Source organism: Leptonotus elevatus, chromosome 3 (genome assembly GCF_054856555.1).
Source record: "Leptonotus elevatus isolate MCC_2025b chromosome 3, RoL_Lele_1.0, whole genome shotgun sequence".
NCBI classification, from domain to species: domain Eukaryota; kingdom Metazoa; phylum Chordata; class Actinopteri; order Syngnathiformes; family Syngnathidae; genus Leptonotus; species Leptonotus elevatus.
The window spans coordinates 21,944,890-21,969,725 of record NC_141241.1 but is presented as its reverse complement, the minus strand read 5'-3'; the positions used below and the strand labels follow the sequence as shown (position 1 = coordinate 21,969,725).

General features: G+C 40.2%; 3 protein-coding genes across 4 annotated transcripts; 2 read left to right on the top strand and 1 right to left on the bottom strand.

The window, feature by feature from the left end:
• Window positions 1–5,464: 5,464 nt before the first annotated feature.
• psma4 (proteasome 20S subunit alpha 4) lies at window positions 5,465–8,501 on the bottom strand. The gene is made up of 9 exons (XM_086072104.1): window positions 8,385–8,501; window positions 7,985–8,017; window positions 7,862–7,904; window positions 7,548–7,710; window positions 7,370–7,447; window positions 7,163–7,251; window positions 6,007–6,137; window positions 5,790–5,913; window positions 5,465–5,690 (listed from the first exon to the last, which is right to left on the bottom strand). The coding sequence occupies exons 2-9, from the start codon at window positions 7,985–7,987 to the stop codon at window positions 5,536–5,538; spliced, it is 786 nt and encodes a 261-aa protein (XP_085928230.1). The 5' UTR covers window positions 7,988–8,017; window positions 8,385–8,501; the 3' UTR covers window positions 5,465–5,535.
• Window positions 8,502–8,996: 495 nt separating this feature from the next.
• slc25a44b (solute carrier family 25 member 44b) lies at window positions 8,997–12,048 on the top strand. The gene is made up of 4 exons (XM_086071546.1): window positions 8,997–9,183; window positions 9,628–10,393; window positions 10,492–10,619; window positions 10,746–12,048. The coding sequence occupies exons 2-4, from the start codon at window positions 9,718–9,720 to the stop codon at window positions 10,935–10,937; spliced, it is 996 nt and encodes a 331-aa protein (XP_085927672.1). The 5' UTR covers window positions 8,997–9,183; window positions 9,628–9,717; the 3' UTR covers window positions 10,938–12,048.
• Window positions 12,049–14,186: 2,138 nt separating this feature from the next.
• On the top strand, window positions 14,187–24,826 carry LOC147177435 (cellular retinoic acid-binding protein 1). 2 transcript variants are annotated; one of them, XM_086070737.1, is made up of 4 exons: window positions 14,187–14,344; window positions 16,675–16,853; window positions 17,045–17,158; window positions 24,553–24,826. In XM_086070737.1, exons 2-4 carry the CDS (start codon window positions 16,686–16,688, stop codon window positions 24,601–24,603), a joined length of 333 nt encoding a protein of 110 aa, XP_085926863.1. In that variant the 5' UTR covers window positions 14,187–14,344; window positions 16,675–16,685; the 3' UTR covers window positions 24,604–24,826. The 2 variants fall into 2 exon arrangements, with proteins under 2 accessions (XP_085926863.1, XP_085926862.1); XM_086070736.1 differs by lacking the exon at window positions 14,187–14,344 and adding an exon at window positions 14,562–14,703.
• The last annotated feature ends 10 nt before the right edge of the window (window positions 24,827–24,836 follow it).

Here is a 24,836-nt window from a genome sequence, read left to right as displayed (position 1 = left end):
GTGCAGGCACGCTGCGCTCACACACGGTTTGTCAGGCAAATGGTGAAACAGTGTAGTCTTGCTTCAGTTAGCACAATAGTTTTACTGCGCAAGTATGATCTCATGCACTTCATCAAGGGTATATAAATACTTAATAAAATGCTGTATTTTGCTACAGTACTTTAAATCATGTATGATTACGTATAGTGTTCAACATCGCGGCATCCATCCATCCATTTTCAGTAGCACTTGCTTGGCAAAAGGCTGACAAGGTGACTGGTGTTGGGTTTAGTGTGTGAATGGAACAATAAGTTGGAGTGCAGAATAATACCCAGATTGAGGACCTCAGGAAAAGGATGGACGGAGCAGTCGTCAATGCTAATGCAGAATTCCCCAAGCTTTCTAAGCAGTGTCTCGATGACAACCAATTTTGAGTTAAGCTTTTGATCCAACAAGTGGTAAAGTCTTCCCTACGTTTTCCTTTTTCATCTGAGAAATCGGGCACCGTTTTGGTACACCTGTCAAGCTTCCTGTTCTGTCTCCCTCTCTTGGTCATTTTTTTTTTATGTCTTTTGGACAGGTTGTAACTGCGTTATTGATACCAATAAAAAATACTAATTATTACCAACATTTTATAAGAAGCAGAAGAAGAAGACTGAAAAAATAGAAGGAGAATGAAAAAAAGAATGAAGAAGAATGTGATATCGTCATTTATTTAGTATTTATTTAGCCCCCTGAGATGGATAAAAAGGGCTGGATTTTGCTGCATAACTCATATTCCACAAATGTAATATTAATCAGAATATCATGTTTAGACTAGTGAGGTCACATATAACATATTGTCAAGAAATGTTTAAGATTGACTTCCACTTTAAGCAACAGTTTGGCAAATCCTCAAAAACACACCTCAAGCTATTTATTGCCACTCCCAGATAAAATATACCGTCGAACGACACATAAACCACAGAGAATTACACATTGTGTAATTAAAACAACCGAACAATGTCATCTTAAGAATGCCCTGCTAGCATAGCAATGCTAACATAGAATGGAAAACGCCATTGATATGCCAACACTTAGCATCAATATTTGTGGTTTTAGAAACTAGAACACATTACTGGCTCACAGTAGTAGAAGAAGAAGAAGTAGATGTAGTAGTAGAATTAGTAGTAGAAGAAAAAGTAGTAGTAGAAGAAGAATGAAAAAGAAGAAGAATGAAAAAGAAAAAGAAATAAAAAGAAGAAGAATGAAAAAGAATGGAAAAAGATGAATGAAAAAGAAGAAGAATTAAAAAGAAGATAGCTATAGAAAAGATGGCTAAAGCTAACAACACAGACATTATTACAATAGCATATTAGGGTCGAAGGGTCATTGTTTTCAACACTTGCATGAGACACAGATCAGCTGTTTAACAAAAAATGCCTGCTTCAAACTGTCATGTTATAGAAAATTACTACATATTGACGCCTCACTATTGTCTGTTTTTTTTTTTACTGAAAATAATATACCTTCCCCTTACTCTAACCCTTGGTGGCTACCCCCTCTAACAGTGTCATTCCCAACACTTTTGTCATTACATTGTGCAAGGGTCATAATATTGTGACCGACTGGTGTACATTTACAAACCAGTACCTGCCTAATGTAGCCATAATATTATAAATACTGTGTTCTATGAGGTAATTACAGTAATAGCCACATTAAAACCACAAAATATTAAGAATTCTGCACAATTGCTGCTTGGAGAATGAATAGCTCCATGTCATGTGTTATTTTGTAACCAAAGGAATATTTAAAAAAAAAATACAAATAAAATACCCCCAACATGCAGTAACTACCACAGAAGCGTGCCAACAAAAAGACAAGCTTCATATACCGTCCTTAAGAGGCCATAAGAGTCCGGCTCGTAAGTACTGTTTACTAAAACTCATCTCCATTTATGGTGAAGGCAGCCAGTGATGTCTTGCAAGCATTTGCACGCTGCTCACAAAAAGACTGTCATGGATGAGAAGACCGCATAATGGCTCGTTCCCCTGTAAGGTCAGTACTTAACAATCCACGGAGTGAATTTAATTGTAAAACAGTGGGACGAGTGCACGTTGAGAGGGATCATTCACAAGCGTTTCTTAAGTTTGACTGACCTTAAATGAGTACATCTCTTACTGAATATATTTTATTGACAGCTGTTGTAAACAGACGCCGTGCAGTTCCTGGTTTGGGAAAACATACCTAGTGGACCAATGACGTGAGAGTGGCCCTCCAATGTTTAAGAGTCAAGTTTGCTTGTTGACCTTAACAATGTTCCAAGGATGGGACGTCCCTGAGTGAGTCGCAGGAGAAGCTGTGCAGCGCCAAAACAAAAGCACCCAATTTCACAAATTCAACCCAACGTAACATTCACATTGCTTAGCAAACCCTGTTTTCCCCCAAATGGGGCACAAGACAAGGCACTTATTTATTATGATAATTATGTTTTTTTTGTACGATACAAGCACATTCATCCTGTTGCTTTCATCAACTTCAAACACAACTTTAAAATTACAAACAAACTTTTGTTAAAAAAAAAGAAATAAGACAAGTATTTGAGATGTCAACAGTGTCATTGGGATTTCAAAAAAATACATTGTTGTGCATACTTTTTCAATCATATAAAATACAAATACTGTTAATAATAATAATAATAATATTATCCATTTTCCAAACCGCTTATTTAATATGTGATATATAGATAATATATATCTAAAATTCCAAATTATTTGCCGAAAAAAAACCACACTTACACCATTGCACTTCAATGTCCATTGTTAACTGCAGATACTGGGATAACAACTATGCTTGAAATGCTTTGTTTTTCCTTTTACAGACAATCCAAACTACACACAGTATTTTTTGCATCATCACAAATATTACACTGGGGAACAATTAGGAAAAAAAATCTGTTGAATTAGATTTTTATCCTAATTAAAACTAAAATTGGCATGCTGATTCCAAAATTGCTGTCAGTTTTTTTTCTTCTTCTGTTGTAGTAAGAAGAGCTGATTACAATTGGACTAAATCTACAGCTATGTGACAACTTGTTGAGAAAGGTAACCAAGGTATTCATGAGTTTACCATTGTTCTATTTTGTTTTATGCAGTTTTTTTGGTCTTTTTGCAATTATTCAAATTTCGATTTATTTACATACACACTCCTTTATTTCATTTTTTTGGGGATCTTATAGCCCGAAGACTTGATGTTGATGGAAAAAAAACCTGAGATCAGTTTTGCATTCCACAAGCAAAAATGAGTTAAAAACAGCTGTCAGATCTAACTCGACAAAAAAATGTGTTCTGTTAGCCATTGTTGTTATTATTTTGTATCAGCTCTTGCGTGTGGCTATCATTCAGCTGCAAGTGTATCAACATGCAATAACTAATCAGAAGAGAATATGCTGACGAGAAGCTGCCTCACATTCAAGATTGCTTGTGGGCAATTTTGTCCGGGTGCTTCTGGATGGAGACCAGTCAAAGGTGGACTCGCCCACCCGCAACCCCAATGAGGACGAGTGCTATAAAAAAAGAAAAAGGGGAAAATAATGGATGGATGGTAATCATCAACAGTGTGAATTGTGTGGTCTTCAGGGTATTTTCGTGTTTTTTAATTATTATTTTTTTAATGTATTTTTTTATTTTATTTTACTTTTTAACAGTTCTCTCAATACCAGAGAGCAATTCAAGATCGGAGAGTAAAATAGCTCCAATTGTGTTGTTTAGCCTTGTCTTCTAAGTGTCTTCCTCCTGTGAGACTGAAGAGGAGATGGCCAGATGATTGCGTTGCATTGTGGGGGCACTCCCACTCGTTCCTTGTCTGCCTCGTCCCCGCTCCTCCCCCTTCTCTTTCATTTGGCTCTTCCTCCCAGTGCTAGCGAGACAACATACTGCCTGGCCTGCCGCTTGTTTGGATAAGTTAATGCTGAGATGTCAGCCTTGATTCTGATGTATACCACCTGTCTTGGCCTCCATCTGACCCCCCACATTCCAACACTTGGGGGGGGGGGGGCGCTGTGTTTACAATACAACAGGCAACCCCGTGCTTCAAATCTGTTCCCTCACGATGTACAGAGTAGCCGGTCCGCGAGCCTCCTTGAGCGCTTCCAAAATGGAAGTCAGCAAGAGTGTTTGGTATTTACACAATTGGGCTGAAATAGCAAAAGGACGGGGTGGTCAGTGCCGGGGTTGTGTGGGGGCCTCCGGTCACTCGCAACAAGCCAAGACCCTCCCACTCAAGCTCATGTGAACACCATGACCTCACTGCCTTGGGCCTTTCAATGAATTAGTGATGTTGATTTACATGCCGCGAAAAAATCTCAAAGCAAAGATTGGCGTTAAAAAAAAAGAAGAAAGTTTGCAACTAAAGTCGTCACCTCAGAGTTATGTCAGGCGTTATTGCTGTACTACATCAATGACGAGTTTCTACTCACAGAAACGTGTTTGTTTAGTTGCTCATGCGAGGGTTATTTGAAGTGTGTAACTTTAGCATGGAGGCACACAAGAAGATGACATAACTGATTTTGGTTTTAATTCATTTAGTTGTTGTAACTTCACTCTATAGGTAGGAATGTTGGTCAAACATCGGTTCATTGTTTTCATCTTTATTTAAGTTTTGCTGAGGCTCGAGACATGTTAACGTTCTTATATTTGTTATTTCATAACCTCTCATAGATACATTCCATACAAAAAGTTGTAAATTAGATAAAGCTGTATCGAAGACATTATGGGCCTGATTCATTTCTACAGGGATGAGAACGTCTGACTGAACACTATCGCCGTCTTGTGGTAAATTGAACACACGACACAATTAACACGGTTCGGGCCCAGTGTTTCAAACATAATGCCCCAGGATTAAACCCAGATCTGATCCAAACTTGACTATTACAAACCATATTTAATCACATTAAATCCAGATTTGGAAATCCAATTATGCCTTTAATCCAAATTTGATTTTGTGTTGGGTATTTCAAAACCGTCCCAAATCTGGATAAATTTGCTCCTGAAAAATAGCATTAAATCAATTCCACTTTAGAGTAGGATTAGTGTGGTCCCATGAATTCTCATATATGAAGAGATATTCTGAATAAATGAAACCTCATTATGTACTTTGTTTTTTTAAGTGAAAAATTCCAAATTCCACGAATGTCCCCAAAATAAATAAATAAAATAATCCAAACAAAATTGCTTTAACCTAAAATTTTACAGCAAAAAAACTGAAAGGGTAAGTCAACCCAAAAAATGTCTTAACAATATGCTCGCTTACATTTCATCCAATCATTGTGATGTTACTCTTGAGAAATTTCGAGGAAAAAGACGTCCAGCTATTATGTCGCTCAACTACATTCTCATATTTCCTTTGAGCAACGTAATAATCATTTCCCTGTATCTAAATAGCCATCCCCCCAACACACACACACACATTTATCAAGTGAAAAATACATAATTTCATGACCACAATATAACCATTTCCAAACTTTTAATGTAAAAGACAAAACAAAACAAGATGATGTGACAAGAAGTGTCATTTTGTTCATTTATCCTTTTCTTTCTGCTCCTTCTCCTTTTTGTCTTTCTCAGCTTTCGCCTCCTCAGCCTCGTGTTTCTTGATCAGCACTTCCACCTCTTTCTGTTTCAGCACCTTGATCTTCGTTTTGCCGTCCTCACGTGTCAGGGTGGCAATCTCCACTGAAACACGACGGCAATGACAACAAACGTGAAACCACTGCGTAAGCGAAGAAACCACTGGTACGACGTACGTTCCGTTGGTGGGCCTTTTGAGCTCACCTTTCTCTGCAGAAAGCTTGCTGACATCCATAGTTTTGTTGAGAACTTTGACGGCCAGAGCCAAAGCCGAGGACAGAGTCATCTCTCCCTCTTTGTAGTCTTGCTTCAACATGGAAACTGCCGCCTGAGCAAGGTTCAAGACCCAAAAAATAAATAATCATGCAGAGGAAATAGATTAAAGGTATATGGTTGAAAATGGGCTGTCATTAGATCTTACAGCGCTGTTGTTGCCGATGCATGTTGCCTTCCAGCCTCCATAGTTACCACTGGGGTCGCTTTGGTACAACTGGAAGCCGTAGTGTTTGTCCCAGCCCATGTACAAGAGAGACACACCAAACGGCCTCTTTCCTGTCAACAGAAACCAGACATGACAAAGACAAACTAAATCTATTTAATAAAACACTTCTGCTATTTGTATACACAGTGTCCCACTATCTAGCAGTTCATCGTTCACACCTCATGCTTTATCGTGGGTTTTTAATACGGCTAACAAACGTTAACCTTACCAACATTTTGACATACAAAATGGATGGACGGACTTCCACAAGTCCAAATTTAGACTAGAAACTGAACTGGAAACAGAGGTTACCTATTACCTGTCAATGCATATCTGATCTAATTGAAGTATACAAACATCTGTCTACATGCCCTAAAAAGCAAATATGGCTAAAGACAAAAACAAAAAAAGACCTTTAGATACTACTACTGCAACACCATGTCACTCAGTTGCTGTCGCAGTAAGAAGTTACAACGCATCCGGAAAGTCTTCACAGTATGTCGCTTTTTTTAAATACATTTTCCAATGTTCCAGCTTTGCTCAATTTGAAATTGATTTTTTCCCCCCTCAAAGTTCCTCAAAGTCCAGAATGACAATGTAAAAAACCCTGACACATTTTTCCACACAGCAGAACAGATGAGAGTTGTGAAATAACATATAAGCAATAAATACAGATGAATACGCTTGACAGTCATTAAGTTGATGTCTAAAGCCGAGTATACGAGCAACAACTGTCACTCACTGTTTTTTTCTCACCATGTGTGGTGTCTCTCACATTTTTAAAATCAGACACTGTGTACAATAATCCTTGACTATTCGTGTGCGGAACCGGAGACCATTTTATAGGGCACCAAAAACACAAATAAGTGAATGAATACGCAAATAGTTCATGATAAATTCTATGGGGGGGGGGGGGGGTGCAAAAATTTAATTAGCTAATAGTGAACCACAAAAATGCGATGGATTACTTTGCTTTGTCCTGCTAAGGTCTACATGTGTCATTTGCAGATGTAATAACGAGTTGTGCGATGACAGAGCCTGATGGAATCCTGCAGCTTCATGAAGATACACACGAAGATCTGCCCTAGCTTCCTACCTCCAAACTGAGTATATGCCTGCTTGATGTCACACAGTGCTGTCACCAACTGCTCACAGGGGATTGGCTCCTGGTATTGCAATAAATACCTGAAGAGGAAAAACAAAACGTTGGGCTTAAGTCAATGCAATGTTTCAGACTTAACTTAAGAGATGGAACATTTGGAACCATAAAAAGTTCATAAGGCAAGTTTTGTCTGAGCCTCACCTCTGTGCAATTAGGCGCAGTTCATTTGTCAGCACATTAGCATCTGATGTGATACCTGCAACACTGCAAGCCATGTCTCTGGGGGGGGGGGGGGGGTGAATAAACAAGAATTATGATGACTATGCTTTGTTCTTGAACTTACAACGCAGTGTTAAGAAATGGGAGCTCAAGCACTCACTCATTGAGCTTGTAGATCTTCTCAGAGAAAAATACCTCATCCAACAGTTTGTGGATGTTGCGTCTCTCTGCTGCTAGCAGCACGCCATCATTTGCCAAAATCCCGAGACATGTTCCCGCATGGCCAATTGCTTCCATTGCGTATTCCACCTGATACAGGCGGCCTAGAAAGTGCAGAGATTTAATAAATAAATGTCGTTCAGACTCACAGCTAATACAGAATGCAACAGAGAAAACAAAGTTTAACCTCAACAACATATATCCAACAATAATAGACACGCTATCCATCACGATGTACCAATAAATTACACTTGCCTTCAGGTGAAAATATGGTTGTCCGGGAATCATATCTGCGAGACTTAACATCAAGCAGGAACCAAAATTAGTAGGCAAACATACAAAAAAAACAATTGATGAATACATAATGATGTCACCTACCATTTTCTTCGTCAGCAAGTAACTTGCTCTACCCTGTAGATGACATTTCAAATGTTAGGAGAGTTTAGAGTCAAAAGAAACATATTTACGTACATAGCTAGAACATTATAATACCTCACCCGTGGGTCAGCTCCCTGCCACATTTATTACATACCGAATGTAAATTACTTCAGTGATTGTACCTTTTAACACGCAAGTATATGGAGCAATGATAAACTAGTGTGTCTCGGTGAGACAGCTAGCTAACTCAACAGAATGAATCTGCAATATCAAAGCTACGCTAACTAGCATGCTTGTTCATAATAAAAGAGGACGAACAAGACAGTCAAGCTGTTCAGACTCTAAACACGTAGTCAAAAACAACGCCAATAATGATACGGACAACACACGTTATTAGTACCTTCAATGAAAAAACGTAACTTGGAGTCCAACGAAGATAATTCTTGTACTTTCTGTTTAACGCTTCCTCGAGTCGCGCACTGGTGCGAGAGTTGCCGCTACAGTGAAACAGTAGCACAACAGCGTCACCTAACGGCGGGAGGAAAAATACGTTTTTATTGTACAGTGGTTTATTTTTTTTCTACATTATTTAACTGTATAATCTGTACTATGAGATCGCCATCTTGTTCAGTATTGTATTTGTTAAATACATAAATACATCTGATCTGTTGAAAAGGCAACATAATTAACATATTTATTTATTTACACATAAGGGACTGCTTTTTATGTAGCACTTTATCTACACCATATGGTGCCTAAAACGTTTTTACAATGCCTCACATTCACCCTTTGGCCTATGGGCCACCATAAAACATTGTATAAATAAAGCAAATTTATTGAATTCTTGTCTTCGTTGAATCAGAAGTTCGACGTGCAATTTTTCCACATTCTGATCATAAAATGAACGAAGGACGTTTAAATCACTCTAGATGGCGCTATGGTGTTTACCGACGCACCAGTAGAGAGTGAAGAAAAATAAATACGTGTGTCCTGATTGGTTGTTACATCAGCATGCTGTTTAGAATGGAACCTGGAAGTTGAGACAAGATCGGAGGTCGCCGAGCCAACTCTCTGGCAAGCTTTTATCTATTCATCTGTTCCATGACGTAACTCACATTAGCGCATTTTAATCGGACATCGACGTGGTGTTCCAAGTCGTTCAGGACATGGATTAAACGTGAACAATGCTGTTCGAAGGGGTGAGTGTCTTTTAAACGGTATTTCTGACGGCTATGCTAATCAATATGCTAACACCATTGATATGCTGCATAGTAGTAGTATTTGGAATTGTATTTCCAACTTTAGAATATATTTGACCCTGTTCGGACGTCCCACTAGGTACACAGTGTTCTTATTACCGTTTCTTCCTTGAGGGCTAACAGCAAAGCTACTGGGCTGGCTGAGTAACCACTTTGTCGTGAATAAACACTGTAAAACAAAAACAAAAATGCTTTGCTTACTTAGTCAGGCCGTATTATTAATATGGCTTAATTTAAAGTAAGCTTATTGAAATACAACATGCCCGTTGAATTTTCTCACTGCTATAAACGGAGCAATTTCCACACCACCCAACATTTGAGCATACAATCCGCACTACACTACCTAATTAGCATATATGACATACATATTCTTGTCCTCATTAGGACTATCGCAGCTGACTGGATGAGAAACCCCGGACTGGTCGCCACTATACCGTGAGAGATCATCAGATGCTCCACCTGCGCTTCCACTAGATGTCAGACATGAGTCATTCCAATGATGATGCTCCTGCAGCTGGCAGCATTCAGCAAAAGAGGAACATCCAGATCATCGAGTGGGAGGACTTGGACAAAAAGAAGTTCTACTCTTTTGGTGTGTTCATCACCTTGAGCATCAGGGCCACGGTCTACCCGGCAACCCTCATCCGGACTCGGCTGCAGGTGCAGCGCGGCAAATCGCTCTACAGCGGCACCTTTGATGCCTTTGTCAAGATCCTGCGGGTGGAGGGCGTTCGGGGCCTGTACCGTGGCTTCATGGTGAACACTTTCACCCTTATCTCTGGCCAGGCTTACATAACCACCTACGAGCTGGTGAGAAAGTATGTCTCCAAGTATAGCGACGACAACACGGTCAAGTCGGTGGTGGCGGGCGGCCTGGCTTCTATGGTGGCTCAGAGCATCACTGTCCCCATAGATGTGGTGTCACAGCAGCTGATGATGCAGGGTCAAGGGGAGCATCTCAGCCGCTTTCGCTCTAACGCTAACTTGGTGGCAGGCAAGCCCAAACGAGTGTTTGGCCAAACCAGGAGCATAGTGGGCCAAATATTTGCTGCTGATGGTTTGCCTGGTTTTTACAGGGGAGCCCTTGCTTCGTTACTCACTTACATCCCAAACAGTGCCGTCTGGTGGCCCTTTTATCATTTTTATGCAGGTAACTCAGAATTCACATGCGGACAGACAGATTAGAAAACTCACAGAAAGTTTGGAACTTAGTGCTGCACTAAATTGAGTGATCTTCCTCCCATACAGAGCAGCTGTCAAATCTGGCCCCCTCCAACTGCCCTCATCTGGTCCTTCAGGCCATGGCCGGCCCGCTTGCTGCGGCCACCGCCTCCACTGTCACCAACCCCATGGATGTCATCAGAGCCAGAGTGCAGGTAGGTTCCCAGGTCAATTACATAGATAACACATAGCCGCATGTGTCTGAAAGGATCATTTCATATTTTGTATATTTTAGATTTTTTTTTTTTAATTGAGCCGAGAGCGTTTTGTGCTCTTTTCAGGTTGAAGGTCGCAATTCAATCACGGAGACCTTCAGGCAGCTGATCAAGGAGGAGGGCTTCTGGGGAATGACCAAAGGGTTGTCGGCCCGCATCATATCATCCACCCCCACCGCCATCGTCATGGTGGTGGGCTATGAGAGCCTGAAAAAACTGAGTTTGCGGCCGGAGCTGGTGGACTCCAGACACTGGTAGAAACCAACTTTTCATGTGGACCCTGTCAGCACCGAGACAGTCCGTTCGGATCCAACAGGGACATTTACTGATTCAGAAGGACTGTATACATAACTACTGCTTTTTTTTATGGGACATTCGCTCCTATGCTGGTGAAGAGGAAAGAAGATCAAAGTGGGACACAAAAACAAAAATACCTCATTTTTTATTTATTTTTAAGCACAGCAATCAAGAAAAGATTGCAGCTTGATTTTATTCCCTGCTTCTGAACATGAATTGCAATTATGCAGTGGTGGGGAGACTCGTTGTCCTCTACTGGAAACAACAAACATAAAGTGCCCACATCTGAACTTGATTTTTGTCAGCTTTTATTCATTGTGGGTAACCCCCCCCCCCCCCACACACACACACACACACCTTTTCCCTGGAAGTCATGACACTAGATCAGATTTTTTCCCTCCTTGTGGTGCATTAATACAATTCTGTATTTGTGTTTATAATATGACTATGATAAAATGGCAAATTCCATGCAACTCACAAACATAATATATGCCATTTATATTTTATCGTTTTAAGCACAAAATAAGTGGTGCATTTACTGTTGATGTCTTAAAAGAATGTGTTGTGCATAATTGATTTGTATTGTATTTTTGTGTTGCTGTTGAAAATGGGCAGTTAACTCACAATCTGCCATTTTGATTTTTTTTGACTTTGCGCAGTTGTCTAAAATGTTTTTGGGACAGTGGCAATTTTAACAAACTACTGGATATTGATGGGGTGAATGTAGTCATGTTGCACTGTGCAAATATGTGAATTAAGCAAGTTGTCAAGATTTTAGTAGGATTTCATTAAGGAAAATCATGCTTATAAAAGAAATGTTAGGACATTTTGGGGTTATTCAAAATTATATTTGAATAATACATCTATTGAAAATAAATCATAGCTTGTGTATATAAAAATGTTTGAAGGTTCTCTGAAGTATATCATATTTTGCTTTTGGGTGTCTACGTGCATCATTTCCTGTCACATTGTCAAAGGCACCCTTTGTTAAAAATGGGGTCAGTTTTCATTGAGTTAGCAAATGTCCAATATAAACGATCAACTTACTGTAAACTATTTTAATTGATCGGGTAGGAAAACATTTTGGTTAAAAAGGGGGGGGGGGGGTGATAGGAGTCATGTTGATTGTAACATTAGTTGGTATGTACCACAACCCAATGTAAGGTTATGACAAAGTTCCCCATAAATTAACAGAGGCAATAACCAAAGGCGGTCTTTCTCATGTTTCTGTAATGTCAATACAATGTTATATGTACATTATGTCATGATGACTAAGAATTCAAATTGTAATCTGTTGCTCTTGCAAACTAATGTTATCCTCGCTTAAAATTTGACTACTAGCCTCAGCCAGTTCAAATTTGTGTGTAAAAGGTCAATTCAATTCCTCATTCCTGATCAATATGTTCGTAAGATGACTAAAAATACCGTGACAGTCTACCTAGAAGGTGGAGGACTGGTGGTCTAATTTTGTTAAAAAAGGAAGACAATGCAAAAAAATCCTTGACCATGATATGTTCCACTAGTCTGAACACGGTATTCTGTTTTATGTTGTTTTTGCAGAATATGAGTTAAGCAAGCGAAATCCACCCATTTTTATCCATCTCAGAGGGCGGCCATTTTGTCACTTGCTGTTGACCGAAGATGACATCACTGTTGCTCAGGGAATGACCAATCACTTAGCCTGTTTTTTTGAAGATGAGCCGTGATTGGTTGTTACCTAAGTCCTGCGCATCTATGATGTCATTTTCAGTCCACAGCAAGTGACAAAATGGCCGCCCCTTTAGATGGGTAAAAGTGGGTAGATTTTGCTGCTTAATTTCTATTCCACAAGCGCAATATTGATCCGAATGCCGTATTTAGACTTGTGGGGGCAAATAGAACATATTATTGTAAAGAACATTTTGAGGTTGACTTCCCTTAAAAGCGGTATATGTCTATATTATAGAAATACACATTTGAATTGAATGTTTGTTGTCCTGTGGAGGAAGTAGATTTTAGTTGTGTCTTTAGCTGTAAAGGTTTGGGAAACCATGATCGATAGGTGTTCAGTGGTTTAGTCGCCTTTCAGTCTAGTTTGTGTATTCAACTCGTCAAATTTCTGATTTGTGTGAAACATTTGGTATTGGAGCTCATTGGAATGTACCTATTATGAAAGGGATGTAAATATCATATATACCAAGCTTGCTTACCAACCAATGAGCGCAAGAGTACAAAGGTTATGCTAGTGACGGGAAAATGCTTCATGAACCATTAGCTTTTTCTTCTTTCTTTTTTTACTCCTCTAGTTGGTGCTCTTTGTTTAAAGATGCAGTGTAATGGGCTCTTTGCACAAATCCACTACTTCCTCAACTCAATACCACTCCTTCATTTCTTGTCTTTCATGATTGGACAAGCGGATTAATCCAGATGTGCTTGACCTCAGTAACCACGACGACAATGGCCAGACACACCTGGATTAATTATTATGTCCACTCAGGAAAGAGAGGAAACTAAGGAGTGGGATTTAATTCAGCACTAGCGCCTTTATCTTTAAACAAAGAGCACCATCTAGAGGAGTTACAAATATCACAAGAGGTTCATGAAGCTTCATTTTCCTGCCACTAATGTATTTTTTTTTATCCTGATAATTGAATAAACGCACCGGAATTTTTATGCTGGCGTTAACTTTGGTCAGTGCTGATCAACAAACGACGATAAACCGGCCGCCGTGCCTTCGAAGCGATGAATAGGACTGTTGTTTCATCCGCACATGATCTATCTAAAATGTGACCGAGCCACGGCTTGTGACTTTAAAAACACCCAAGTTGGGGTAACTAGTGAAGGTCCCACTTCTGTTCATTGGTGTTTGTATTTTGACGGACCAACCAACCCTGTATTTTTTTTATTTTTTTTTTACAAACTGTCCGTGACCCACCCAATCGCTTTTGTCTACTATGACAAAAAATAATAATAATCTCTGCGTTTCTCCTCAATGCCCTCCAAACCGCAAGCCGTCCGTGCGTCTCATAGAGGTGACCTTCATGACACTAAAGCTCACAACTCATTATGTCGGTTAGTAAGATGAAAGTCCACACCGAGGTCGTGCTTCCGGACAAGTGTCGGAACGCAAAAGCAATGTTCACTATCCTGTCTATTGATGCCTGTCTTAACTCCGTAAATGATTTTGCTGCTAGAAATAAGACCAACGAGGAGAGCGACATAGGAGGACATCTTTCAGCTGACACTTCCTGCTGGGAAGACGGAGTGCTCGCCGCTCGACTACACGCGTTATTTATCAAAGCTTGTCTGGGGGAGCACTTTGTCGAAAAAGATGGATGTGGACGGAACATGCGTGACGTGGCCGCAGCCTCGAGGAGTGTAGTGATGGGGTAGGAAATATGTCTCTTTTGAGATCGTGTTATTCATACAAATTGCCAACTACATTTGGGCGAGACGTTCAAGATGAAACCTTAATTACGGGGACAAAAAAAATAAAATAAAATATACTTTTAATTAAAAGTGAAGTATGTGGGTGGGTGGGCGATACAAGCGAGGTGGAGGGGGTTTGGCTCTCCGCCTGGGATCGTTAAGCGCACAAGAGGAGAGACGGAGGGAGGAAGAAGAAGCAGTAGAGACGAGCATTGACAGACGAAATCGGACACACACAGAGGAGGAGAAATGCCAAATTTCGCAGGCACCTGGAAAATGAAAAGCAGTGAGAATTTCGACGAGTTACTCAAGGCGCTGGGTGAGAATTGTATTTATTTTTATCCCGTGGAGTTCTGAGCGGCCTCAGGTGGGAGTTTTGTTAATTTGAAAGAGGAGTCTTTTTTTTTTGTCTTAATGCAGATGAGGAATTAGACTGGGATCATTCTTCATCAGTATTATGATGATGATGATGATATTGTTGAGTGTTTGATTTTGATTTTACAATAGAATAACCTACTTGATTATTTTTAATGCCTTACTGAGATGAATGAGTGAAGTGTGGGAAACAGTTTTTCGATAGTTGTCTAGTCGATTTGTTTGTACTTCAAGTGAGTCACAGAGAGGGTTAAGAGTTTTGCCGCTAATTTGCTGGACTAGATCTATCATTATGGACAGGAGAGTCGAAAAGTGGGCCAACATTCCTCTCGTTTGTTTTCTTCTAACTGCATCGCTTGTGTTCAACATTTGCCAGGCGCAGACTGTCATTCTAAACAGCACGATTTGTTTAAAAAAAAATCAATACTTTTCAAATATGGACCACTTCTGCATTTGGGATTAAACATTGTTTTCCCCATTTTAAATCTGATACCTGCAACACGCTACAAAAATGCTGGGACGTGGGTACATTTACACCTATTTTAAATCACTTTTCCTTTCAACAACACTCAATAAATGTTTGGGAAACTGAGGATACTAATTGTTGAAGCTGTGTAGTTGGAATTCTTTCGCACAGCTTGATGTATGACCTAAGTTGCTTAACACTCAAGGGTCTCCACTGTTGTATTCTGTGCTTCATAACACGATTCATATTTTTAATGGGAGACAGGTCTGGACTGCTGGCGGGTCAATCTAGTACTCACACTCTATTATTACGGAGTCACGCAGTAGTAACAGTAGTGCAGAATGTGGATGGGCATTGTTTTGCTGACAGGACATCCCTTAAAAAAAGACGGCAGCATATCTTGCTCCAAAAGCCGTATTTACCTTTCAGTATTAATGGTGCCGTCAAATGTAGAGATGTCAAAATTAATCCACCAGTAATCAATTATCAAATTGATCGACAACTATTTTAATAATTGAGTAATCATTTGGAGCCATTTTTTAAATTTAAAATTCTCCAAATCTTCTCTGATAACATAACAGTAATTTTTCACAGATTTTTGTAATCCTTCATGAAAGACTGATTATCTTCTGTGTTTAATCTAAATAAGACATTTGAAAACATCTGTTACCGGTAGTACCCCCCCCCCCCCCCTTTAAAAAAAACAATCACTATACGAATACCAAGTATGAAATAACCACAAATCACTGGTTAATAAACAGTGATCAGTGAAATTTCTTTTGTAATACACTTTAATGCAAAATTCAAATGAATCCGATTAGTCGATAGAATAATCGATAGATTACTCGATGCTAAAAATATTCGATAGTGATAGCTAGTCACATAATGTGCAAGTCACCCGTGCCATCGTTATTGACACTACCCCATAACATCACAGTTGTTTGTTTGTTTTTTTTACTTTGCGCTGATAGCAATCCAGATGTTCCTTTTTGGATGCGTCTCGTCAGACCGCAGCACACTTTTCTACTTTTCCTTACTCCATCACAGATGAGCTTGGGCTCAGAGAAGCCGGGCGGCATTTCTGGGTGTCGTTGCTATATGGCTTTTACTTTGCATGCAAGAATTTTAAGCAGATGTGACAAAGAAGACTTTTGTAACCAAGTACATATGATACATTACCGTTTGGAAGTGACTTTCCATTTTCAACATGGCTTATCGTTGTCGTCTATTCCCGCTAACTGGTCAAGACAATCGAAGGGCACATAGAGACAAACATTTACATTGTCGCTGAATGGGAAATGAACCCACACTGCCTACACCCAAATCAGGCGAAACTACTCTCACAGTGACCTTCATATTGCTTCAATGGCTTTATTAAGGATATATTCACAGCTGGCAATTCATAAGGTGCTTTAGTGCACTTGGCAGATAAAGTCCATCTGTTCTCAGGTGTGAACGCAATGCTGAGGAAGGTTGCCGTGGCGGCCGCTTCCAAGCCTCACGTGGAGATCCGGCAGAATGGCGAGCAATTCTACATCAAGACATCCACCACGGTCCGCACCACAGAGATCAACTTCCTCATTGGCGAGGAGTTTAACGAGGAGACCGTGGATGGAAGAAAGTGTAAGGTAATTTTATGAACATAGCACATGAGCAATCACGTGAACAAGAAAGAAAACAAACCATCATGGACGAAAAGGGGAAAAAAAACCAGTACATCATCATATTTGATTTTTTTCTTTGAATTCAAACCTGTGTGTTCTATCAGTAGTTTACGGATGGACAAAATCTGAGACATGATGCATACGTACCTTTACAGAGTCTGGCCACTTGGGAGACGGAAAACAAAATGTACTGCAAACAGACCCTACTGAGCGGCAACGGGCCAAAAACCTTCTGGACCAGAGAGCTGAGAGGGGATGAACTCATCCTGGTTGGTATTCTATTATATTGGTAATACTGTTATCAGTACATAATTTTGTTCAGATCAGTGGGTAGACTGAAATGGAAATGGCCCTCAATAAAGAAGAATTTAATTTCATAGGAACAAACCAATGTTTGCCTACAATCTGCTATGAGGAATGAAAAACTAAAGTAAGAAAAGTCCACAAAATGAGGTTCCAAGTAACAAACCCAAACTGGTCATAAACGAAAAAGGAAATAAGACATGACTTGGGGAAAATGTGACTGACAGCGAGACAAACAGAAGCAACAAAGATAATGAACCCACAAGGACAGAAAGAAACCAGTGAACTGAATACAGGAAAACAAGAAACATCTGGACAAGACATGAATGGTTGGAGGGAGCTGATTGGTTTAAAAGAAACTGTTGAGAACAGTTGGAACGAAAACCTAATGGAGCAAGACCTGCAAAAAAAACTAAATGTGATCTAAACAAAGACCAGATCATGGCCGTGGTCATCTGAAATTATTGCGAAAAATAAAGTTAACTCTTTGACTGCCAGACGTTTTCAGAAAAGGGATGCTGTCAGTGCCAGCTGATTTAAGCATTTTGACTGATCTTTCAAGGTCCACAGAAAATGTTCTGTTTGGACTATGGAAACACACGTACTACCAAAGGTTGGACTTTCATCTTTCATCAGAAAAAAAAAGTTTGTTTCTACCTTATTCCGTTCTTTAGTAATCAACAATAGAAAATGGTTAGTTTGACCCAATTTCGCCTGTTTTGGACCAAAATACGGAGAAATCAAGCTTTTAGTGAAACGATATTATTTCATGCATTCTAGTGAATTTTACACTTCTTTTTGTCCATGAATGATGCCACAAACACCTAAATAGTGCTTTACTTCTATAAAACACTACCACCAAGAATGAAAAAGTGTTTTTTGATAGCAAAATACGTTTATTTACATTCAACAGTGTAACAATTTGACAACAATTTGGCAAACTATTTACAAATGTGTGCAACTGTGGTGCTATTTACAAATATGTGGATGTTTCAACGACAGTTTTTCTTTTTGTAACACTCTCCTGCGTGCAAAGAGACGCAACAGCATTTGCACAACAGATTGCCTCTTCGCGTGCAAAAGCTCCACTTTCTTGCAGGCCGTTTTTTTCCGGGGAATAGCAAGTATATGCTGCAGTGTGTGTTGCCATAAAGTCTAATATCAGAATCATGCTACGGTTACGTTACGGTGATGTTACGTTGTGGCTTCCTCATGTCCTTCGGTTGCTATACCGAGTGTTAGATGTTCTGATCCATTTTATCCACTCCATTCATGGTGGCATCGTAGTCCAGAAACAGTGTCTTCTCCGTGATCAGACTGTACCCGCTCCTCCGATGAATATGCATTGGACTCGGGGTACTCTTCATTGTCCGATCGAATGTCCGCTTGTGCAGCTCCGCGTTTTCCGGCGTTAGCAGCGCTAGCCGGTGAGGCTTTATGACGAGAGAATAACGGCCGCGTCAATGCTTCCAACTCCGGCGTCAACCTCGGGAGTGACCATCATCATCATCATCAATGTGCATTGGTCGATGCTTTTCGACTACTCTCCATCGTCCGATTGAATGTCCGCTTGTGCAGAAGTACCCGGCCGGCTATTGTGCGCGTTTTCCGGCCTTAGCAGCGCTAGCCGCGCTTAGCCGGTGAGGCTTACTACGTGATCGTAAACACGTCACGTCAAAGCTTCCAACTTTGGCGTCAAGCTCGGAGTCATCATCATCATCATCATCAATCTGCATTGGTCGATGCCAACTCTCCATCGCCCGATCGAATGTCCGATTGTGTAGAAGTACCCGGCCGGCTATTGTGCGCGTTTTCCGGCCTTAGCAGCGCTAGCCGCGCTTAGCCGGTGAGGCTTACTACGTGATCGTAAACACGTCACGTCAAAGCTTCCAACTTTGGCGTCAAGCTCGGAGTCATCATCATCGTCGACATCAATGCGCTTTTTAGTATTGATTGATGCTTTCCGTCTTTGAAAAAAATGCTCAAGCGTGAGCTGCTTGTAACCGGTTGCTTGGTCAAGCCATTGTGGCTTGGATCAGCCATTGTCTCCTCAACACTCTAGCTCCGCCTCACGTCTTCTACTGACGCCCACGGTGGGCGGCCCATCCAACCTTGTGCAAAGAGAGTCATCGCTGCCCTCTAGGGGCCAAAACGAGTCTTTTACTATTCAGATATGCCTGATACTTTCAGCACAGCTGCCCAAGGCTTTCCTGCACCCGTTTTTGAAAAAAAAAAAAAAAAAAACATAGGGGACGTCTTTTAACGTCCTCAGCGCCCTTCCCTAGGTTTATGCTAAACGTTTTATAACGTTTATGGCAGTCAAAGAGTTAAGAATAACAAATGCCTTGTCTGCCAATTTTTTTTTAGGAAGGAAAAATCATCATGTTGCTTTCCCTGTCAACATCAGGGCCCATTGCAGATGATAGACCAGATGGACTCCAAAGTCCAAAGGGGTGTGATGACAAGCTGCTCTCTACTGACTCTGACTAACTATCAATCACAAAAATATTTGTGAGGGGATGTAATTTGGATCAATGGTACGTTTTCGGCAGTACAAAATCTGTTTTTATTCAAAATAAGGGTGTGTGTCCCATGACTGTAAAATGATAAGCACATGGGGATGGATTATTGTGTGTGTGGGGGGGGGGGGGGGGGTGTGCATGCTTGTTTTAAGTAAACAGTGTGAGATCTACCAGGCAATAGACGGACGATGGAAGTATAGTATCATAATGTATAACAACAATAAGACTACTAGTAATAAGTCATAATATTTTGGAGCAGCACATAGCCGTATCGCGGTTAGCATACATCTGTCTCACAGGTCTGAGCTACAGGATCAAAATATCTGCTCGGGCTTTCCTATGTGGGATTTGCATGAGCACCCTGTGCTTGTGTGGCTATACAGCATGTGCCCTGCGATTAACTGGAAACCAGTGCAGGACGCATTCTACCTATCGCGCAAAAATCAACTGCGAGAGGCTAATACTTGGGGAGTAAGGTGTACCTACGCACACAATTTAGTCCCAATCTTCAAAAGAATGTGGAGAAGAGGCGATGAAATGATCCTGATTGTTTAAAGATCTTGCTACGTAATGCTGGTTAGTACCCTGCAACATTGTCACCCCCAGGTAGCATGCTATGGTAATATACTTGCACGTGCTCATTTGCATGAAGCTAGCATTTCGCACATCGGGTAAATCAACCCCAGGGCAGAGTCAGAGGAGCAAATTACTGAATTACAAATAAATAAAGAAGTGAATTACCGAGCGGAGAAGAAATTATTAGCTTGAGATAATTTGACATAGATTTTACAAGTGAAACAGACGTTTGCAATATATTAACTCATTCACTGCCGTTGACGGCTATAGACGTCAGAAATTCATTTGAACCATTTCTATTAGTTTAACATTTTTTTCCACTTTTGTTAACAAGAGTACGAAAACCTAGAACCATTAAGGTCATGCGATTAATTACAATTAAAAATGTTAATCACCTGATGCAATTAGAAAAAAGAAAAGAAAAATATTCTTAAAAATTAGGGGCGTCAGGCGATTATTATTTTTTTAATTGTAATTAATCACATGACTTCTCTAGTTAACTCACGATTAATCACAAATTTTACATCTGTTGTTAATGTACAATTAAAAACAATTCTAGGTTTTCATACTCTTAACAAAAGTGGGAACAAATTTGAAACTAATAGAAATAGTTCGAATGAATTTTTGACGTCTATAGCTGTCAATGGCAGTGAATGACTTCATGACCAGCTAACGTAACACAAGTTATCTGTAGTTTAAGTCAATTTGGCCCGGTGCTAACTCTGTGTCGCTAACATGAGTACATTTATTGATAGCAATAGGCCAACGGTAATATCTACACACAATCATGTAATTGATGACTGCATTTTTGTGTCATTTGTGTACACCGCCACGGTTTCTTGGAATGCCTGCCCCGCTGCTGAAAAAAAATCCTAGAGGAAAGACTGACTAGAGTGACCAGATTTTCAAAATTAATGCAACAGTTTAGCTGGCAATCAAATATATTTAAAAAAATCTCACCAAATTTCATTACAAGTCCATTTTTGTCAATGGGGACAATTTTGTCGGTAGTGCTCTTGGTTGACAGTTCAACAGCGCTAAACAAGCCCATGCACTCAACATTATCTAACCTTTTTTGCTTGGTCCCGGCAACTATTGGAAGCAGTTTACCTTGCGCCGGTCCCGCGTTGTAACATTGGAAATATGCCACTAGAACGCTCAGCTTGCGTTAGGTCTGACCGGCAACCGCAGTATTAGGATAGTAGGACTACGGTTCCCATTATTCTTAAGACATGAAAGCAGGAAGTAGTTCTAGTTCCGGTATGACGAAAACATGGCTGTTAGCGATTAGATGCGGATGAGCATGAGAACCCAAATTTGAATGTGATAATAAATAGGAAGGAATTTAACAGTTAAATTCCCTTTTAATGGAGTTATCGTACGAATTGCTATGACAACTGTGTGATTGACATAAACATGGCCAAAAAAACAAGACGCCGAAAAGGGAGCTGCACGTTGGGACAAAACAATGAGATTGGCAAAATTTGCCGTGACTCTGGACCCAAGGCTCAAAACAGGGACTGCCTCAGTCAAACGGTGAAAGTCTGGTCAACCTACCTTGAAGTGGTCGCCAGTCCATCGTAGGGAAGATTTTATAGACGGACAATCGGGATACCATTATATCGCGAGTGATTATATTTATGTGATTTCACTGTTGCTAGTGGCCCCCAGCGGGAAACCATTACTATGATGAGGCCAGTGTTGAAAACCAGATTGACATCTCTGGTATTCTGCAACAAAATAACGATATCAACTGTTAGAAAAAGCAAAAACAGACCAATGTGTAATAATATTGACAATACTGAACAATATCAAGAGCTAGTCCAGCCTCCAGATTGAAGTGATTGCGTTTCCAGGATAACAAACTAAAAACAGAGGCGTTCGCAAGCCATCTTTTTGTTGCTCACTCTGGCAGACATGGCGGATTATAGCCGCCCTCTCTGTGATTGAGGACGGCCAGACTTTAATGACCACTCTGAGTCAACCCTTAAAATGATAAGTGGAGGTGTAGAAAAATATCGTTATTGTCCATGGCAGGAAGCTCATTCTTCCTTTACATTTGAGACCATTTAATGGTAATGTTGAGAGGAAGAGCGCAGGCCTCTAATGGGCAGTTAGAGTGAGGTGAAAATGTGTGCCTTTGATAATCCGCCGTTCTCCTACGGCCTGTAATTGGCCTCATTGATCACGGTGTGGAGAAATGCAAATGAACCCTGTTCGTCACCTTCACTTAATGCCTCCCCGGACGACTGGCCGGCCGCCAGATGGACTTGTGTCGGCTCCATTTGTCACCAACTCGGGCACCCGCTTGCACGCCCTGCACCGCAGCGTGGCCTGAGATAATGATGTGTGGGGCTGCAGTCGGCCATAAAGATTTTCCTTGGGGATTTCCATAAATCTTTGGGAACTAAACACAGGCGCCTGTCCCGCTAGTCCTGTATTCCCAACGGTCACACTGGGACGCGTTCATGGAATCAAGAGTGGAAATCGGGAAGCGCGGCAGAGGAAAAACAACTTTATTTTGGCTCAGTTAAGTTGCATATTTTATCCTCAAACTTGTCAAAGTACCCTTGAGCAAGCAACTTGTATTCCATCCATGACAACAGCTACTAGCATTCTAGGGAGTCCTTAAAGTGGAGACATTTTTCCACGAATCCTCCCATAATCCTATTGCCAAATTCAACTTAACTACCTCATGTACCCATAAATAGCATTCGCATTAAAATAAATGTTCATGGGGAAAAAAAGCCATAAGAGTAAGGTCAGATTTTTCCAAGAAAAATAAAATTTTATTCTTTACAAGTAAAAATAACTTGTCAGGATACAAAAAAATAAAAAAAAGTTTTACTATCATAACTTGTCAGGATACAAAAAAATAAAAAAAAGTTTTACTATCATTAATGTGACTGTACAACCCTGTGCTCTGAACATACTAATCACATTCAAATTCAAGTTAAATGCAAGTAAGAACAAACCTCTTACAGCACAAAGTATGGTCCGCACCAGTGCCGGCCTAAGCAAAATTTGATTTTGGGGCCCCTTATCACCAATAATAGTGCTTATTGATCATTCATACTCCTCCTACAAACTAATTTCATGCTCTACTCTTTCATTATGAATACTCTGTAAAACATATTATATGGGAGACTTGTAGTTAGATTGCAATCCATAATGATTAAGGCCATCAAAGTAGACAACTGGTTTGCAAAATTCAGCAAATCCCCCTAATGGCCGCACAGAGAAGATGACGAAGAAGATGAAGAAGAAAAAGAAGTAGTATTAGAAGAATAAAAATAAAAATAAGAAGTAGTAGTAGAAGTAAAAGAAGAAGAAGAAGAAGAAGAAGCCTGTCATGTTTTAATCTGAAATGTTAGCAAATTCAGCAACACGATCAGCTTGGGACCGATTTACACTGATACAGTACAAACGCCCGGTAATCCTGTGGGAATCAATTTTACATTTAATTACGAGATTGGGACGGGAAATGAGGATAAAAAGTTCTCGGGAGCAGGAGGGAGTCGGATTATCCAGTAAATAAAAAATAAATAATCTGACCCACAAAACAAAAATGATTTTTTATTTTTTTGTAAACTTTGGGACGGGATTTTTTTTCTGTGGGAGGGTGGGATGGAACAGCCCAAACCCTCTAACCCACTCCCATGTCACCTCTGCACAGCATCTGATATCTTTTAAAAGGTATCAATCAGGAGTGTACAAAATAATTTTCAAGGCATGAAATCCACCATGGAACACAACACTCTGCTTCATGAAATGGAGGAAAATATGGCACAGCTTTGACATAAGCAATAACTGGATGGCCCTCTAAAATTGATCAAGAAAACTGGTCAGGAAGGCTGTCCAGATGCCAAGGAATTTCTGGCACAGTGGCAGGGTACTGGCTATTTTGTACATGCAACAACAATCTCTCGTCTTCTTAAAGGAAACCACCCATTCTGCAGAAACACTCTTGAAATCTCCCAAATGCATGTGGGGAAAATGTTTTGTGGTCCGAATGATGCAAGCAAGATTTGGCCACAACTCCAAAAAGTGTGTGGTGTAAAGTAAACAATGTTCTTCAACTAAAGAATACGATACATACTGTACAGTGAAACACGATGGAGGCAGGGGAAGGATCATGTTGTGGGACTTCAAATATTCACTACAAACAATACGTCATAAACAAAGCCAAAACAGAAAATAATCACCAAGAATTGCACTAACAATACACTAATGTTTACGCATGTTGCAATTGTCTTTTTCAGACTTTTGGAGCCGACGATGTGGTGTGCACAAGGGTCTACATGCAAGCGTAGCAGCAAACTAACAGTTAGTTTCTGCAAACAAAAAACAGAAAAAATACTCAACACCTGTCAACCATCTCATCACCCCGTTTTGTATTTTCATAAACAGTTGATCTGGATATATCGCTATAATCCAAATATCTACTTGCAGCACTGTTCATTAAACCTCACAGTATATTTGTGTTTTCTAGTAAATTAGTGAATTCAGAAGTAATAAAATGAGGCTTCAATTGAACTCAGAATTG

What these genes read in the sequence shown, in the direction of transcription:
- psma4 (XM_086072104.1), bottom strand. An exon ending in AAGATCTACAAGCTCAATGA is followed by an intron (nt 7,448 to 7,547) that starts GTGAGTGCTTGA and finishes CCCCCCCCCCAG; the next exon opens with AGACATGGCTTGCAGTGTTG. An exon ending in CAAGCTTTCTGCAGAGAAAG is followed by an intron (nt 5,691 to 5,789) that starts GTGAGCTCAAAA and finishes GTCGTGTTTCAG; the next exon opens with TGGAGATTGCCACCCTGACA.
- slc25a44b (XM_086071546.1), top strand. Translation starts at nt 9,718, where the DNA reads ATGTCAGACATGAGTCATTCCAATGATGATGCTCCTGCAGCTGGCAGC. An exon ending in CTTTTATCATTTTTATGCAG is followed by an intron (nt 10,394 to 10,491) that starts GTAACTCAGAAT and finishes CCTCCCATACAG; the next exon opens with AGCAGCTGTCAAATCTGGCC. An exon ending in TCATCAGAGCCAGAGTGCAG is followed by an intron (nt 10,620 to 10,745) that starts GTAGGTTCCCAG and finishes TGCTCTTTTCAG; the next exon opens with GTTGAAGGTCGCAATTCAAT.
- LOC147177435 (XM_086070736.1), top strand. Translation starts at nt 14,634, where the DNA reads ATGCCAAATTTCGCAGGCACCTGGAAAATGAAAAGCAGTGAGAATTTC. An exon ending in CGAGTTACTCAAGGCGCTGG is followed by an intron (nt 14,704 to 16,674) that starts GTGAGAATTGTA and finishes ATCTGTTCTCAG; the next exon opens with GTGTGAACGCAATGCTGAGG. An exon ending in TGGATGGAAGAAAGTGTAAG is followed by an intron (nt 16,854 to 17,044) that starts GTAATTTTATGA and finishes GTACCTTTACAG; the next exon opens with AGTCTGGCCACTTGGGAGAC.